Source organism: Otolemur garnettii, unplaced genomic scaffold, assembly GCF_000181295.1.
Source record: "Otolemur garnettii isolate 467f Iridium unplaced genomic scaffold, OtoGar3 scaffold00233, whole genome shotgun sequence".
Classification (NCBI taxonomy): Eukaryota; Metazoa; Chordata; class Mammalia; order Primates; family Galagidae; genus Otolemur; species Otolemur garnettii.
Genome location: NW_003852628.1, coordinates 1,229,584 through 1,248,125, shown reverse-complemented (window position 1 = coordinate 1,248,125; position 18,542 = coordinate 1,229,584). Strand labels below are relative to the sequence as shown.

At 51.5% G+C, this 18,542-nt stretch overlaps 1 protein-coding gene across 1 annotated transcript in view; it reads right to left on the bottom strand.

Moving 5' to 3' along the window:
- The window catches only part of FCGBP (Fc fragment of IgG binding protein), a 51,496-nt gene that overhangs the window by 3,086 nt on the left and 29,868 nt on the right, over positions 1 to 18,542 (bottom strand). Inside the window, exons 8-18 of the mRNA XM_012812912.1 lie at positions 17,436 to 18,030; positions 17,100 to 17,299; positions 14,690 to 14,831; positions 12,567 to 12,904; positions 10,206 to 10,779; positions 9,238 to 9,854; positions 8,351 to 8,894; positions 6,658 to 7,229; positions 5,831 to 6,404; positions 4,234 to 4,433; positions 575 to 955 (exon numbers count right to left, since the gene is read on the bottom strand). Coding sequence (XP_012668366.1) covers positions 575 to 955; positions 4,234 to 4,433; positions 5,831 to 6,404; positions 6,658 to 7,229; positions 8,351 to 8,894; positions 9,238 to 9,854; positions 10,206 to 10,779; positions 12,567 to 12,904; positions 14,690 to 14,831; positions 17,100 to 17,299; positions 17,436 to 18,030 — 4,737 coding nt within the window. The remainder of the gene's footprint in view (positions 1 to 574; positions 956 to 4,233; positions 4,434 to 5,830; positions 6,405 to 6,657; positions 7,230 to 8,350; positions 8,895 to 9,237; positions 9,855 to 10,205; positions 10,780 to 12,566; positions 12,905 to 14,689; positions 14,832 to 17,099; positions 17,300 to 17,435; positions 18,031 to 18,542) is intronic.

The window sequence follows — 18,542 nt, the reverse complement described above, 5'->3', positions numbered from 1 at the left end:
CAAAAAAAAAAAAAAAAAAAGAATGAAGTCGATTTAGTGACCAGCAACCCTAAACAATAGAGGTACATATTTCTCATAATACTGTCAGGGCACCTGGATCCAACTACTCCTGAAGCTCTAGCCCTGAGTTTTTTAGTTGTATGGACCCATAAATTCAACTTTTTTTTTGCAGTTTTTGGCCAGCGCTGGGTTTGAACCCGCCACCTCTGGCATATGGCGTCAGTGGCCTACTCCTTTGAGCCACAGGCACTGCTCCATAAATTCAACTTTTGCTTTAGGCAATTTGAATTTGATTTTCTGTCTCTTGCAACCAATGGAGTCTTGATTGATACTGATGTCAAAACTATTGTTACTTGCGTGTGTTTTTGCTACTCAAGAACTCAGCCAGAACAGAGGGACTAAGTTGGAAATATTGAAACAAATACAAATCCAGAGACCAAACTCCAGAGACCCAGATAAAGGAAAACAGACAGCGAGACAGAGGAAGCCAGGAATGTAGGGACACTGCAATAGGAAAAACGAAAATTCACGGAAGATATCCATCATTCCCTCCCCTCCACGAGCCCAGACTTACCCATACGCCCTTGAGTGGGGTCACTGTCACCATCCCATCCTTGAAGAAGATGTGGATCTGGCCTACACCCTCATTTTTGCCACGGCAGCGGACATCAGCAATGACACGGTACCAGGGGATGGTCTTCCGTAGTTCTGGGCAAGAGGAAGAAAGCTCATAGATGCCAGGAGAGTTGACAGAACTGTGGGCTCCATCAAAGGTGGTCAGGTTGGCATCCTTAGAGAGAGAACAGAGGCCTCGGGAGACCCAGCAGTCCCGGGTTCCAGCCTGGATCTCACATACACGGTCTGCTGGGCAGCCAGCTGCCTGGCATGTCAGGCCAGTGCTTGAGGAACAGGAACAGCGCTCACTGCAGTCTGATGTCAGCAAGGAGGAGTTCACCTGTGCACAGAAAAGGGTCAGGTTATGAAGGTGTGATGAATTGCAAAAATGGACACAGTCCTTCTTCAACCCTCTGTATCCAGGCAGAGTGATTTTGCAGTAGACTCTCATTAAGAAATGGAGTTTATTTCCTCTCCCCATGAATCTGAGTTGGCCTTAAGACTATGTTTTTATTTATTTATTTATTTTAGAAATGGAGTCTCACTTTGTTGCCCTTAGTAGAGCGTTGTGGCACCACAGCTCACAGCAACCTGCAGCTCTTGGGCTTAAGCAATTCTCTTGCCTCAGCCTCCCAAGTAGCTGGGACTACAGGCGCCCGCCACAGTGCCCGGCTATTTTTTGGTTGTAGTTGTCATTGTTGTTTGGCAAGCCCGTGCTGGATTTGAACCTGCCAGTTGGGGGGGTATGTGACTGGTACCCTAGCCGCTGAGCTACAGGCGCTGAGCCCTTAGACCTTTTTCTTCTCTATCCCCATTCACTACTTGGTGACTTCATCACATCTTGTGAAAACTGGCTCAGCGCCTGTGGCTCAAGTGGCTAAGGCGTCAGCCACATACACCTAAGGTGGCGGGTTCGAATCCAGCCCCGGCCGCCAAACAACAATGACGTCTGCAACCAAAAAATAGCCAGGTGTTGTGGCGGGCGCCTGTGGTCCCAGCTACTTGGGAGGCGGAGGCAGGAGACTCACTTGAGCCCAGGAGTTGGAGGTTGCTGTGAGCTGTGATGCCACAGCACTCTACCCAGGGGGAAAACTTGAGGCTCCTGTCTCAAAAAAAAAAAAAAAATCCTGTGAAAACTAAAAGCAGTATCTGCACTTCAACTGGACTGCAACCCGGAGATTGGTAATTGTTATAGAGGATATTACGGGGACAACTTGTGAAATTGGAATAAAAAAATCTATAAATTAAATAATAGTATTGAATCAATGTTAATTTCCTGATTTTGATAATTGTACTGTGCCATATAAATGAATTTCCTTATTCTTAGGAAATCCATGGTACAGTATTTAGGAGTAAAGTGGCACTATGTTTGCGATGTACTCTCAAATGGTTCAGAGAAAATCATAGATGTACACTGTATATTTATACACAGAGCATGATGGAGGAAACACAGCATTAAGTCAACAGTTGAAGCATTTGAGTTTAGAGCAGGAGTTGTTTGTATTATACCTGCAATTTTTCTTAAGTTTGGCTTCTTCATTTTTTTTTTTCTGAGATGGAGTCTCACTATTTCGCCCTGGGTGGAGTGTCATGGCATCACAGTTCATAGCAACCTCAAACTCTTGGGGCTCAAGCGATTCTCTTGCCTCAGCATCCCAAGTAGCTGGGACCACAGGTGCCTTCCACAACGCCCAGGGAAAAATATTCATCCAGTAAATGCTACTTTATATGCCAACAACATATTTGCAGAAGTGATTCAATTAAGGATTTTTTTTTGAGTCAGAGTCTCACTTTGTCACCCTTGGTAGAGTGCAGTGGTATCATAGCTCACAGTAACCTCAAACTTTTGGGCTTAAGTGATTCTCTGTTTTTTTGGTTATAGTTGTCATTGTTGTTTGGCAGGCCTGGGCTGGATTTGAACCCGCCACCTTCTGGTGTGTGTGGCTGGTGCCCTAGCCGCTGAGCTATGGGTGCTGAGCCAAGTTTGAATTCTTCAAAAATGAAAGTTTGAAAACTTTAAAAGAAATAAATGAATGTAATCAAGTAAGATAAATATCATCTCTATATTGATGATGCCCACATTCATATCTCTATGCCAGACCTTTCCACCTTATGCCAGACTAATGAATCTAAGACTTTTGGCTCAGGCAGAGAGATTAGGATGGGTTGGAGGGACCAGCAGACCATGAGAGTCCAGAGGTGGCATCTAACCCAGCCTAGAGGACTATGGATGGCTTCTAGTAGGTAGTAATAAGTGAAGGAAAGACAAAAGTCTGACTCTGCTTGCAAGTAGTACCAAGTTAATGCCATTTATTTGGGGGGAGCCTTGGACTTGATTCTCTATGTTGCAATTTCTTCATCATGGGGTAAATAGCAATAGTACCTATTTCAAAGGATTGTTGTGATTATTAAATTAAATAACACCCATGACAAACTCAGTGCATAGTAAGTGCTCAGAAAATATTGTTAACGAGAATAAATCCATTACTCAATTTGATTCATACTACTGAAAGATTGTTAGCTGGGCTACTTATTGTGCTGTTCTCTTTACCAAGTGTGATGAACATGTAGGGCAAGGCTCAGGGCTCGGTGGATACGTTTCTGGCTCGATCGAACCCAATCTTCAGACACCTATGACTCAATGATGATGACTAACCCCATTTTACAGGTGAAAGAAAAAAGAATGAAGTTCAGGGAGGGAACTGTGCTAGGTCAAACGATGGCCCCCTAAGTCCTCACCCCTGAAGCAGTAAATGCTACCTTATATGCAAACAACACATTTGCAGAAGTGATTAAATTAAGGATTTTTTTTTTTTTTTGCAGTTTTTGGCCAGGGCCAGGCTTGAACCCGCCATCCCTGGAATATGGGGCTGGCCCCCTACTCCTTGAGCCACAGGTGCTGCCCAAGGATATGTTTTTTTTTGAGACAGAGTCTCACTTTGTCACCCTTGGTAGAGTGCAGTGGTATCATAGCTCACAGCAACCTCAAACTCTTGGGCTTAAGTGATTCTCTTGCCTCAGCCTCCCAAGTAGCTGGGACCCGCCACCATGCCTGGCTCTTATTTTAGAGATGAGGTCTGAAACCTGAGAACTCAGGCAATCCACCTGCCTTGGCCTCCCAAGTGCTGGGATTATAGGTATGAACCACTGCACCCGACTTAAATTAAGGATCTTGAGGTGGAAATTTTATCCTGGATTACCTGGGTAGGCCCCAAATGCAATTACATTTCTCCATATTAGAGGGACGCAGAAGGAGATTTTATGACACATGCAGAGGAAGGGAGGCAGAGATAGGGGTGGTGTGGCCACCACCAAGGAACACCTGCGGCAACCAGAAGCTGGAGAAGGCAGGGAACAGCTTCTCCCCAGAGCATCTGGAAGGAACACCACCCTGGCAACACCTTGATTTCAGCCCAATGATCCTGATGTCTGACTTCTGGCCTCCAGAACAGTGGGAGAATGGACGTCTCTTATTTTAAGCCATCCAGTCTATGGTAATTTGTTATAGCAGCCACAGAAAACTGATAAAGGGAGGTTGCCTGCATCAAATCACACAGCTGGGAAATGGTGGCATCACAAAAGCTCCATCCTCTCTGCCCACCTCAGGCCCGTACTCACTGGCAAGTATCGGCCACTGTGGGTGCAGCCACAATCCTCAACAGGGATACAGACACCCTGGGAGAACAGGTAGCGGTCGTCGCACTCACAGCCCTCAAAGCAGCGGGTGGTGCAGCCTGTGAGGCCAGAGAGAGCCGCACAGGAGCCCTGGCAGGTGCGTGTGCAGACAGAGTAGTGGCTGTGGGCAGGGCACTGGAGCGCTGCAGAGAGAGGAGGCAAGGCTGGTCACATCCACAGGGCAAGGGGATAACTAATGGGACCTACTATGCACCAAGCTCTAGGTTAGGTGGTGCTGAGGACCCAGTGATAAGAGCCTCAGAGTTCTCATCTGGTGAGACAGATGATGACTGCCCCAAATGAACATGCTGCACCGAGGAAGGACAGACAGAGGGGTGGGGCAGGATAGGGAGGCATGGGCAGGGGGTTTGGGTGGGATGGGGAGGCACGGGCAGGGGGTTTGGGTGGGATGGGGAGGCACAGGCAGGGGGTTTGGGTGGGATGGGGCGGCATGGGCAGGGGGTTTAGGTGAGACGGGGACATGGGCATGGGGGTCAGGGTTGGGATGAGGGGTATGGGAGAAGGGTAGGGGTGTGAATGGGGAGGCATGGCCAGGGATTTGGGTGGGATAGGAAGGCATGGGCAGGGGCTTTGGGTGGGATGGGGACATTGGTAGAGGTGTCAGGGCTAGGATGGGGAGCATGGATGGAGGGGTTGGAGTGAGCTGGGGGAATAGGGAGAGGGGCCAGGTAGGATGAGGGGCACTGGCACCCAACTGTCCCTTTCAGGTCACTGCAGAAAGATGGAGTTGGGACAGGGGCTGTGAGGACCAAAGGGAAACATCCCAGGTAAAGTGGTGGGCTCTGGCTAAGCAACTGATGAATGGTGTAGCTGTCCTGAGATGGGCACTGGGTTGGGGGAAAGAAGGACCAGGTTAGGGGTGAAATGCTGGTTCCACTTGGGAACACAGCAGTTGTGAGAAACTCCAATGACATCCACGGGAAGGTGTCCAGGAGGCCTTGGGACCCCGGGGGGCAGGCAGTCAGGAGAGAGTTTGGGGCTGGGGCTGGAACCAGACAAGGTCCACTGTCAACACTGAACAAATCCAGGACTGTGGGTATGGGCGGTGGCCCTGGGTGTAGGGCCTGCCCTGAGGAGACTGAAGAAGACATGTTCCTGCCTTGGGATTTAAAGGAGAGGTACAGTCTTGGTTTGAGAAGGTGTCTAATGAGCGGCGGTCTTGTACTGGGGGGGATGTGAGGGGATGCAGTTTTGTCTTGGGGGGTCTGGGTGAGCCTCACATTCAGGTTCTATTTTGTGTACTGCCTGACCCATCCAACTGTCCCTTTCAGGTCACTGCAGAACTAGTCCAGGACAGAGCCCCAGGGAAGAAGTGAATTTGAGGTTTGAGGAGACTGGGCCCTTGTAAGGAGTCTGAGAAGAGCAGTCAGTGAGGTAGGCGGAAAGCTGGCAGAGAATGCTGCGGGAGAAGGGGGCGTGGGGGGAGGGAGAGCCTGATTTAGATGCAGAGAGAAGGAATGGGTCGGAAGCCACCCCCATCCCTAGTCTGGAGTCCTCTGAGGGACCTACAGATACTCACGGCAGAAGCTGTCCGTCCTCCAGGGCTTCACAGCTATGCCAGCAGCCTGACAGGCTGCTGTGTAGGCTGCCAGGCTGCGGCAGAGGAAGGCTTTGTCACCCTTTTCGGCACACAGGTCATACACACATTGGCGGAAATACTCAGAGGGGCTCAGCAAGGCATGGCAGGTCGCAAATGGGCCCTTGGGGTCACGGAGCAGCCCACAGAACTTGTTGCTCTCATATGGTTTTGTCTCCTCTGCAAAGCACACGGGGCAGCCACTGGGTCCGCAGCCCTCACCACAGCCCTGGGAGGAGCTGGGTGCCCGCCATGCAGCTCCGAAGGCTTCCACACTGGGGGCTGCTATGCCATTGGGCAGGACAAAGTCATCATTCCAGTTGCCATTGAAGTTTCCACAGAGGCCACAAAGTCGTCCACGGAAGGGGTTAGGGATGGACATGAGGATGTGGGCATCCCCATCAAAGAGAAGCCGAAGTCCCTTGGTCGTCTGCAGAACCATGTTTCGGCCCTCAGCGGTCACCCGCACATGGCCCATAGCCACAGGCAGGGCCACAACCTCGCCATCCACAGTGACCTAGGTAGAAAGGGCAGGTAGGTCAGGGACTTACAGAACCACAGGGACTTAGCCCTAGGGCAAAGCTGTGTCTCCCTCAGTCCATTAGGGTTCCCCCCCCCCAATTGCCAGGGTGGGACCATCCCTCACAGACCCTCCAGGGTAGAGCTGTATTCCCCTGAGAACCCCTGGATTGGGGCAATTTTCCTCTCAGACCCTACAGAGCAGGGTCATGTCTCCTCAGAACCCCCTGGGTGGGTTAGTGTCCACTCACCTGTGGTCCCCGAGCCAGGCCTACGACCTGACCAGCCACAGTAACCACCAAGCGTTGGGGGTCTCCAGCAGCATTCTTCTCAAGCACAATGGTAAAGTCCTCATCCCCAGGCTTTGGGTGGCAGACTTGGGCCAAGATATAGGAGCAAGAGCCGTGTAGGTCATAGACACGTCCATCAAGGGTGATGTAGTGGATGCCCCCGCTGGCTAGGCAGCGGCCACAGCCCGTGGGTTGACAGCCCTGGACACCATTCTCCAACCGGCATTCCTCATAGGGCCTACAGGCCATGCCCTCCTGGCAGGTGACTTGGCCACCTGGCTTGCATTCACAGCGTCGCTCACACTCGGGACCCGGGTAGAAGACCTCGCCCAGTGGGTAATAGCGGCTATCGTGAAGACAGCCACACTGGCCCACCGGTACACACGTGTTGCCGCTGAGCACAAAACCAGCATCACAAGCACAGCCCTCACGGCAGGCTGGCTCGCAGCCCTCAGGGGCTGAGAGGCTTGGGCAGCTCACAGGACAGGAGTTACCGCAGAGCTCATAGTGGCTGTGGGCAGGGCACTGGAAGGCTGCGGGGACAAGGTGGGGATGAAATAAGCCAGGTAGGTGTGGCAGGGGAGGCAGAGGAAGAGACAAAGTAAGGAAGAACCAGACAGGCTTGGACCCCCCCCTCCCCGCCCCAGGAAGAGGTCCCAAGGGAGAACTGCTGGGTCACCCCGGGTATCAAGGGGTTTAGGCATCTGATCCAGCACAGCTGACTGAGGCGTTTAGCATGGGAGCTGGGATGGGGTGTTTAACTAAGTCTCTGTCCAGGTTATGTGACTCCGCCTGGGTGAATACGATCTGGTATATCTGGTTGGATTAGAACCAACAGTGGGGCCAGGCCAGGCACAGTGGCCTCTAATCTTAGCACTCTGGGAGCCCAAGGTGGATGGATTGCCTGAGCTCAGGAGTTTGAGACCGTCCTGAGCAAGAGTGAGACCCTGTCTCTACTAAAAATAGAAAGACTAGCCAGGCAAGAACCAACTATGGGCATTTGAGCGTGTGAATGTGACTGGGGCATGAATCTGCCTGAGCATACCTCCCTGCTGGAGTTGTGGCTGTCTACCCAGAGCAACTGCCAGCATCTCTCTGACATGACCTGTTTCCAGGTGTGACAGTATAAATCTGATCAAGGAGATCTCTCTGAAGGAACTGCCCAGGGCTATCTAACTGTGAGTCTATGGATCTGCCTGGAGCTACATCAGAATCCCGATTCCTTCTGGGTGCATCTGACTGGTTTGTTTCAGTGTATAATCTAGCCAGATACTACTGAAGGTATGTGACCCATTCTATGTGACTAGGTACATTTCAGCATGTGAACAGTCAAGAGGCATCCAATCAGATGTAACTCACTGAGTCTCTCTGACGGGGTATTTGCTGTGTGACAGGGCCAGTCACCCTGATCTATATCACTTGGAGACCTGAGCTCATGGCTGATGAATCCCTGAGTGTGTCCTGGCCTAAGGTCTCACTGCTGCACCTGACCTGGTGTATCTGAGTGTGTGAAGGTAACGTGTTTCTCTGATGGGAGGTACCTGGCTCAGGGGAAGGAGGGTGGTCCCTGAGTACCATGTAGGAAGGAAGGCTCTTGTCCAGGAAAGGGCGGAGAAAAACACTACTAAGTGGACATGTGTGGGTCAGTACTCACGACAGAAGTCCGGCCGCCTCCACTCTTCGATCTGGGCCCCAGCCGCCTGACAGGCTGACACATAGGCAGCAATGGCAGGGCAGAGGCCTCCTGGATGGCCCTGAGCTTGGCAGGCGTCCAGTAAGCAGGCCTGGAAATACTTCTCTGGCGGCACCAGGGAGTGACAGGACGCCAGCGGACCGTCGGTGGTGGAGATCACTCCACAAGCGTCTGGGCCCCCAAAAGGCTTCTGCTGCTCTGGTGTGCACGGTTTGGGGCACGGCCCAGGGACGCACTCCCCGCAATCCGGGGCGCCTCCCACCTTCCAGCCGGCTGGGTTTCCGCCCACCGCAGTCAGGTCGTCCGCGGGGTTCTTGTTGTAGTTCCCGCACAGGCCACAGAGGACGCCCGCGTATGCCGCCGGCACGCGCAGGCGCAATGAGCTGGACCCGTCGAAAGACAGCGAAAGTCCGGAGGTCGTGGTTGCCACCACGTCGACGCCACTCAAGTAAGCGCGGAGACGCGTGTCCAACTGGAAGGGCAGAGCCACGAGTTCGCCGTCCACCTGCAGGAGGGAGAGGAGGGGCAGTGAGCGGCGCAAATACGGTTTGAATCTTGGCTCCATTGCCTTTGGTTCTCTTGAGCACGCAACTTCTTCTCTTATAATCAATAGACACGATGTCACTGGCTTCTCAGGCTTTCTTGATGCAGGCACTTTTCTTAGACTCATTTTACAGAGGAATAAGCTAAGGCTTAGAGAGGGGGAAGTCACTGCTTCAAGCCCTCTGGCTTATAGACCTGTATTCTGAACCTCTCCGTCATGCATCAGCTAAGCTATGAAAAGTGCTCAGGGGAATGGTGGACTCCTTACCATCTCAGGCAACCCTGGGACCCACAGCTGTCCTCACCTGTAGCTTCCGCGGCCAGCGGGCGCTCATGGTCAGGTTGTGGTTGTAGATATGCAGGGTGACGCTGCGGGTGTAACTGACAGCCTGGCTGCCCCGATGCTCATTGGCTACAGTGACTGCGAAGTTCTCAGCCTTTGTGGCTGAACCAGGGCAGGGTGCGCTCAGCAGGTATTCGCAGGTGCCTTGGAAGTCGAATTTGTGCCCATCCAGGGTGATGTAATGAGGGTCACCCCACGCCTGGCACTCAGCCGTACTGATGGGATGGCAGCCAAGCTGGCCAGAGGGAAGGAGGGTACACTCTTCACCCACCCCACAGCTGGCAGGCTTGCAAACTAGTGAGCCACTCCCAGGCTCACAATGACACCACTTAGAGCAGGTGTCATCTGCCCAAAACTTGCTATTCGCCTCATAGTAGGTACCGTTGGCCCAGCAGCCACAGCCGCCTTGCAGAGGAACGCAGCGGTCAGCACTGAAGACGAAGCCTGGGTTGCACTGACAACCCTCAGCGCAGGGACCATCACATGGGGTTGAGGGTGGGCGAGGAGCTGGGGATGGGCAGCTGGCTGGGCAAGGAGGACCACAGAGCTCGTAGTGGCTGTTGTCTGGGCAGGAGATCTCTGTGGGCAGATGAGGGAGCAGGAAGGAGAAAAACAGAGATTGGTGTTAGGGGTGTCCTAGGACAGGGTGGGAGGAGATGGAGACAGAGAGACAAAGAGGAGCAAAGGAAAATAGGGAGAGACAGTGAGACAGAGAGGGGACACAGAGAAAGAAACGAGAGAGAGAGAGACAGAAACCGAGGGAGGTACAGAGAGAGAGAGTGACAAACAGAGAGACAGAGACAATCAAATGACACAAAGAGAGAGGTGCCAAGGAACAGAAGGACAGAAAAAGGACTGGAATGAAATCAAACCAGCCCTACAGAGACAGAACCCTGTCCCCTGCTCCTGCTCCACTGTCTTAACACTCACCACAGCCAGCCTGCGTCCGCCAGTCCTTGATGACAATCCCTGCAGCCTGGCAGGCGGTAGCATAGGAAGCCAGCGCCTGGCAAAGTATGTCATGGGCCCCGCCTCCCAGGCAGACATCTAGAACACAGCCCTTGAAGAAGCTATCAGGTGCCACGTGGTCATGGCAGGCAGCAAAGGGGCCCCCTGTGCCTGGGACCAGAGGTCCACAGAAGCCAGGGCCCTTATATTCCTCCATCTGGTCCTCAGAGCATGTTGGGCAGGACCCCTTACATTCGTCCCAGCACAGTGGATCCCAGCCTGGGACTCGCCAGCTGCCACCCCAAATTGGTATCGAGGGAGCCAGTGTGCCATTAGGGAAGACCTGGTCATTGTTGGGGTTGCGATCCATGTTCCCACAGAGCCCACACACCGCAGCATAATAGCTACTGGGCAGTATCACCTCCACTTGCCAATTCCAGTCATAGGTGACTTGCAGCCCAAAGTCAGTTGCCAGCACTGCCTTTGACGAGCCATGGGTCACTGAAAGCTGCCCACCGGCCACAGTGACAGGCAGTGCTGTCAGCACACCATTCACCTGGGGAAAGGAGGCAAACAGGAGTTACTGGAGGCGGAGAGGTCTCCGCTTCTGCCCCCTGCCTCCCTCTCATCCTACCAATGCCTGGGAGTTGCCAAGGCCTTTCTTACCACTGACAGTTGCATTGTTATTTGACAAACATTGTGGAAATCTGTACTAGTCCAGGCCCCGGGGAATAAAACCTCACTCTACTTTTTCTGGCTCTCTCTTGACCTCTGTCTCCCTCCTCTCTCTCTCTCTCTCTCTCTGTGTTTCTTACTCTCTCTTCACCTAGCTCTGCCTGTCTCTGGATCTTCCTGTCTTCCTTTATGTCTCTGAGTTTCTCTCTGTCTCTCTCTCCTCTTTCCTCACTCCCTCCGTATTCTCTGTGCATCTCTGTGTGTCTGGACATCACTTCCACTCACCCACCACCACTTATTTAGTACCTGTCCTGTTCAGGACCTCACTTTCTTCCTGTGAGCGGTCAGTAATCTGCATCTCTATTTCCTTAGGCAAAAGGCATGGCTCTTATCTCTCCCCACATCTCCCTGAATTTCTCTCAGACTTGGAGCTGAGCAGTAGGCATGCACCATCTTGCTGTGGAGCCTGACCGCTACGATGCCCGATGCCTGTTTCACAGATGAGAAAACTGAGGCCCACCAAATAAAGTTCCTTGCCCAACATCCTGTAGTTCATGAGGAGGAGAGGCTGGATTCAAAACCAGGCCTATATAAAGGCAAATGCTAAAGTCCTACATTAAAGCCCTTAGCAGAGGGCTAGGCTTGTTTTTGTTTTGTAATTTTTTTTTTCTTTTGTGACAGAGTCTCACTGTGTCGCTCTTAGTAGAATTCATGCTGTCACAGCTCACAGCAGCCTCAAACTCTTGGGCTTAAGAGATTCTCTTGCCTTAGCTTCCCAAGTAGCTGGACTAAGTGTGCCCACCACAATGCCGAGATATTTTTTTGTTGCAGTTGTCATTGTTGATTTTAGCTGGCCCAGGCTGGGTTCTAACCTGCCAGCCTCAGTGTATGTGGCTGAGGCCCTACCTACTGAGCTATAGGTGCTGTCTGTTTTTAAATTTTTATTTATTTATTTGAGACAGAGTCTCACTCTTTTGCCCTGGGTAGCGTGCCATGGTGTCATAGCTTACAGCAAGCTCAAACTCTTGGACTCAAGCAATCCTCTTGCCCCGCCTCCTGAGTATCTGGGACTATAGGTACCCACCTCCATGCCCAATTGGTTTTTCTGTTTTTAGTAGAGATGGGGTCTCACTTTTTCTTGTTCAGGCGAGTCTTGAACTCCTGACCTCAAACAATCCACCACCTTGGCCTTCCAGAGTTCTGGGATTATAGGCATGAGCCACTCTGCACCTGCCCTGAGCCACCTGTGCTCAGCCATTAGGCTTGTTTAATTCCCAGTAAAAAGATGCTATTTTTGTGGTAATTATTGCTGTTGTTGTTGTTGTTTGAGACATTGTCTCACTTTGTCACCCTTGGTAGAGTGTCATGGCGTCACAGCTCACAGCAACCTCCAACTCTGAGTCTCTTGCCTCAGCCTTCTGAGTAGCTGGGACTACAGGTGCCCACCACAATGCCTGGCTACTTTTTTTGTTGCAGTTTGGCCAGGGCCAGGTTCGAACCCGCCACCCTCGGTATATGAGGCTAGTGTCCTACTCATTGAGCCACAGGCGCCACCATGTTGTTTGTGTTGTCATTTTGTTTCAGGCCTTGGTGAAGACAGAGAATCTTGAGCTCTGAACTGTGCTTTCCAGGACCTGGGAGCTCAGGGGACCATCCCGCCAAACATACCCGGACTTTGCCAGTTTCGCCCTTGTGGATGGAGATGTTGGTGCCGAGGGTAGTTATAGTGACGAGCCTCACGTAGGACACAGAGGGGTTGCCCCGGTTCTCATTCTTGGTGGTGATAGTAAAGGGTGTCAGGCCCTGGGCACTGACCCCCTGGCAGCCAGTTGTTGCCAGCACATAGTTACAGGTGCCCTGGAAGTCAAAGTTGCGGCCATCGAAGGAGTGGTAGTGTGGGTCACCCCACAGCCAGCATTTGACTTCATAGTTGGGCACGCACACACCCTGGCCACTCTGCTCCTTGCAAGTCTCCTGTGGCCGGCATGTCACACCTTGGCACGGGTCTGGGGGCAAAGGAGAGAAGACCTTTAGAGGCTGCCCACTATAAGGACAGCTGCTGCCCTGCATCTGCCCCAGTCTATGCCAGGGATACTGGCTCTGAGAGTTAGACCAGGTTCCAGAGTCCTCATGTCTAAGAGCCAGGCCCTATAGCTGAGACCCAGGCTCAAGGGTCCCTATGTCCAAGACCCAGGCCCTGTAGTTTTCTATTTGAGATTAAGTCTCCAGGGTTTTCTTGCTTAAGATCTCAGCACCAGGGAACCCAGGTTGAGACCTGAGCCCCAAGGGTCCCTATATCTGAGATGCCAGCCCTGAAGGCATTCATGTCTGAGACCCCAGCCCCAGGGTTCTCTGTGTTCAAGACTTGGACCCCAGGGAACCCACGCCTGAGATCCCAGCCACCTGGGGGTCTCCACATCTAAGACCCACATCCTGGAGGTCTCTGTGACCAAGATTAGGGTCCTGGAGGATCTTTGATAAGAGCCCTGTGCCAAGGGTCCCAATGTTAGAACTCAAATCCTGGGGTCCCATATCTAAGTCACACAGTCTGGGTATCCCTCTGTGTGAGACTCCACCCCTGAGGGTTGCTAAGTCTGAGACACTAGCCCTGGAAGTGGTCTCATTTCTGTGGGCCTATGTGTAAAGTGTTAAAGGCCTTTTCCCTAGGATTGCTATGTCTGTGATCCCTGCTTTTGGAAACCTTGTGTGCAAGACACCAGCCTTCAAGCGTCTTCCTCTTGCCTGTGCCAATTGTCACTTTCCTGCCTCTCAGCATCAAATCCACCCATGGAGTTAAGTTTTGTCAGTAGAGGGCACTCATGAGTCACCACGAGAACGGTGGCGCTCCTGGTCTGGCTTCCAACCTGTTCTGCTCTGCCAGCTCCTGCTGGTGTGTGAGACCACGTCAAGGAGGTCCACCAGCCCCGGCTGGCTTCTCAGTGATGGGTTCCCTTCACAAACTCAGCCTGCACGAACCTCTCTCCCACCCAGTGAGCTACAGCTGCACCCTCTCCAATGAGATCTGAATCAGCCTTACTGTGGGGGCCCCCTTTCCAATTTCTCCATCCTTACATGCTCTGATCTGGCCCTAGAGGTACTGGCTGCTCCCTGTATCTGCTATGCTTGTATTCTTTTTTTTTTTGAGAAAGTTTCATTATGTCACCCTTGGTAGAGTGCTGTGGCATCACAGCTCACAACATCCTCAAACTCCTGGGCTTAAGCGATTCTCTTGCCTCAGAACTCTGTTTTCTTGTCTCTACCCCTGAGGAGTCCAGTCTCTCCCATGCCCTTCAGTGCTGGGGTGTGAAGCCCTGAGCCTGCTCCCACATACCAGTGGACAGCAAACGGTGGCATATCAGGAGGCTTGGTATTGTGTTATAAAGTTTAACTGGAGCTGCACCTCTTCACCTAAATACCCTGTGATTGTTCTCATGCCACAATCACAGAGCTGCGTCATTGTGACCAAGACCTTATGGCCTGCAAGTTTAAATATTTGCCACCTAGATGTTTAGAGAAAAAGCATTCCTTTCCCTGCTTTATACTGAGGGTCTCTGGCATCTGTTCTGGGAAGCCTCACCATGAGGGTCCCTACAGTCCAGATTTCCCCACAATGGTCCCTGCCTCCCATAGTGGCTCCAGGCTCCAAGAAACCCACCGAGGGATCGCCAGGCTGAGGCCTCAATTCTTAGTCTTGTGCACCACCCATTGTGAACATCCCACTCATGCCACTGTCAGCTCCAGAGTCCCTGTCCTCTGTCCCTAGTCACATCAGCCACATTCTTGTCCAGCACCTTTATGGACACAGCTCAGGACGCCTCCAGAGGGCTGGCACACCTGGTCCGGCTTGCAGCTGTGTTCCTGGCACACCACGCCTTGACCTGCGTGGCATGTACACTGCTTCTTACAGTTGTCACTGAGGATCGTCTGCTGTGGCTGTGGGGACACAGAAGGCATAGCCATCAGAGACCCCACTGTGGAAGCCAACTCCTGCATGCCTGGTGTTCCTGGCACAGAGGGGTCTGGCAGACATGAAAGGGATCATCTCTCAGTAGAATAAACCCTTGTCTGCAAAACTGAGGTATGGCATGGCTTTGGGGCCCAGTTCATTCATTTATCCATTCACTTTTATTCACTTATTCATTCATTCATTCCAAAAATTTCACTAAATTTCTGCTGTAGGAGAGACTGTGTGACATAGCAATTAAGAGCAGATTGCCTTGGTTTTAAGCCTGTTTCTGCTATTCCAAACTGTTTAACTCTGGGCAAATCACTTAACCTCTTTGTGCCTCAGTTTCCTCATCTGTAAATTATAGAGAATAGCACTTACCTATGAAAGTATAACTGATTTAACAATACATGGAAAGTGAAGATGAAATGAAAAGGGATTTCCTTTAGATAATCGAAATCAGAGAGGACTGGGGAAGGGGGAGGAGATCATTACATGACTTTATTTGGAATAAGGGTTTTTACAAATGTATTTAGGATAATGATCTTGAGGTGAGATTACCAGATTAGGGTGGGCCCTAAATCTGATGACAAGGTGCCCTTATAAGAGCCAGAAGAGAAGAAGTCAAAGAGACACACAGAGATGTCCTCATGAAGACAAAGGCAGGAGATGAAACAAGATTGGGAAAATATTGATTATTTTTTAAGCTAAGTCATGGATACATAGCTAGAGGTCTACCCCATTATTCTCTCAACTTCTGCATGTTTGAAATTTTCATAATAGAAAGTTTATTTGCATATATTATACATATGCATGTATAAAACACACACATACAGTGCTAAAACAGTAACAGGCTCCTATTAAGCACCATCTACATGTTTGCTGTTATTATTCATGTGAGGAGAACAGAGAGGTCCCTGTCCCCAGAGAGCTGGCAGACCTGGGAAGGAGATGGATTTTAGACACACACACACTCAAGTCAAAGAAAAAGGACTCACTGCAAGAGAGTGGGAGAGGGAAGCAGAGGGAGTTAGCAGCTGGTGTAACAGAGGAAAATCCCACCTTTGTGATCAGGAAGCCACCTTTGCCCAGACTTAAGATACAAAGCCACAACCTTGCCTGTAATCCTAGCACTCTGGGAGGCCAAGGAGAGTGTATTGCTTAAGCTCAGGAGTTCCAGACCAGCTGGAGCAAGAGTGAGATCCTGTCTCTACTAAAAATATAAAAACTAGCTGGGCATGGTGGTGCATGGTTATAGTCCCAGATACTTGGGAGGCTGAGGAAAGAGGATTACATAAACCTAGGAGTTTTAAGTTGCTGCGAGCTATGATGACACCATGCACTTTACCCAGGGCAACAGAGTGAGGCTCTGTCCCAAAAGAAAAAAAAAAGAACAAAGCCAAAACTTGACCTAGGGAGCCAGAGGAGAGTTTAAAGCTGGACTCCCATGGTCATATTTAGAAACGTCTTTACCATAGCTATGTGGAGGGTGGACCAGGGGGAACAACATTAGGGACTGGGAGGGACTTAGGTAGGAGAGGACAATCTGGACCAAGATGAGGTCATGGCAAGGGGGGGAGAGTTGGGCCAGGTGTCCTCAAACTACAGCCCACAGGCCACATGCGGCCTGCTGAGGACATTTATCCAGCCCGCCAGGTGTTTTTGCCGCTGCTGCCTGTCCTGCTTAGCTAGGGTGACCAGATTTTAACATGGGTAAGGCAGGATAACATGGGGGTGGGGGGTCAGAGGCGGGGCAGGGGACGGGGCAGTGCAGGGCCTGACAACAATGAAAACTTTGATAAGCAGTTCTCGATAATCACTTCTCAGCAATTATTTGTTATTATTACAGTTTAACATTATAAAATTAACAAAAATAATATAAAACTCATTCTGGCGAAATAGCCACATGGCAGCCAAAAATATATTCCCTTCCTTTTCTCCCGCCCGTTAGTGCATTCTTTCCAAAAATCGGAACTTTTTTAAAACGCCGCTGGAAGCGGGACATATTGTTGAAAAGCGGGACTGTCCCGCCAAAAGCGGGATGTCTGGTCACCCTATGCTTAGCAACCAACTCGTCCTGGGGCCCTCAGTTCGGCTCTCCAACGGTCTGAGGTACAGTGAACTGGCCCCCTGTTTAAAAAGTTTGAGGACCCCTGGGGGAGACACTCAAGAGGCTGAGTGGACAGGTTGTAGGGCTGATAAGCAGTGGGAGGGGTGTAGGATGAGGCACCTGGTGCAGAACCAGGGGTTCCTACCTCATAGTAGATGCCGTTGTGGTAGCAGCCACATTTCTCGATGGGCACGCAGGATTGGCCATCATAGAGGAAGCCGGAGTCACACTGGCAGCCCTCAGAACATTGATCCGGGCACTGCGGTGGGGCACTGAGAGCAGAGCAGCCCAGGGAGCAGGTGTCTGCACAGACCTCATAGTGGCTGTTGGGGGGGCACTTCATCGCTGCAAGGAGTGGGGCTGATCAGAGCCCTGGGAGGGAGGGGCTTCAGGCCCAGGCTCTAACCCTTGTGCCTCAGTCTCCCCACATCCTACCCCTCAGCGTCACCCTCTCTCTGCCCCTCAGTCTCCCGTCACTCACGACAGAAAGATTCGGTCCTCCAGGGCTCCACGTGGCCTCCAGCAGCCTGGCAGGCACTCACATAGGCATGGATGTTGTTGCAGAGAATGTTCAGGTCACCGCCACCCAGGCACAGGTCAAAGACACAATCTTGCAAGGGACCCTGGGGGTTGACCAGCTTGTGGCAGGAGGCCAGCGGCCCTTTGGAGCTGGTAAGGAACCCACAGAACTCTTCCTTCTGATACTTGCTCTCCAGCTCAGCAGGACACTGGGGATTGGGGTTGCAGTCCTTGTCCCCTGGCTGGCAAGTGGGCGGTGGCAGGCACGGGGAGCCAGGCACTGCCTCCTCCCAAGAGTTGCCAAACTCATTGGGATTTTCTGCCTGTGAACCATCGGGCTTCTGGAAGTCATTCTTGGGGTCACCGTTGTAGTCACCACATAAGCCACACATCTGCTGGTAGTAGTTGCCTGGGACGGTGACTCGCACATTGTACTGGAGGTCATACACCACACGCAGGTCAAAGTCAGTCTGAATCACAACATCCACGCCATGCTGGGAGGCACGGATCTGGCCCTCGGCTAGCACCAGGGGCAGTTTCATGTCCACACCATTCGCCTGGGGGGTGGAAGATGCTGTGCTTCAGAAGGCTCCCTTTGAGGGAATCAGACCCTAGTTCAAGCTCCTGCTTGACAGTGAAGATCTCCCTCCTCTCTGGACCTCAGTTTCCGTATTTATAAAATGGGTACAATTATAGGGTCTTGCAGTGGATTGAACAGTGGCCTCCAAACATACATGTATATCCACCTGGACTCTCATTATGTGACCTTATTTGAAATAAATGTATTTGCAAATGTAATTGGGATAATGATCTTGAGATGGGATTACCCCAGATTACGATGAGCCCTAAAGCCAATGACAAATGCCCTTATAAGAGCAAGCAGATGACAGTGCCTGTAGCTCAGTGGGTAGGGCCTGGCTACATACACCCAGGCTGGCGTGTTCAAACCTGGCCCAGGCCAGCTAAACAACAATGACAATTGCAACAAAAAAATAGCCAGGCATTGTGATGGGCACCTGTAGTCCCAGCTACTCAGGAGGCTGAGGCAAGAGAATCACTTAAGCCCAAG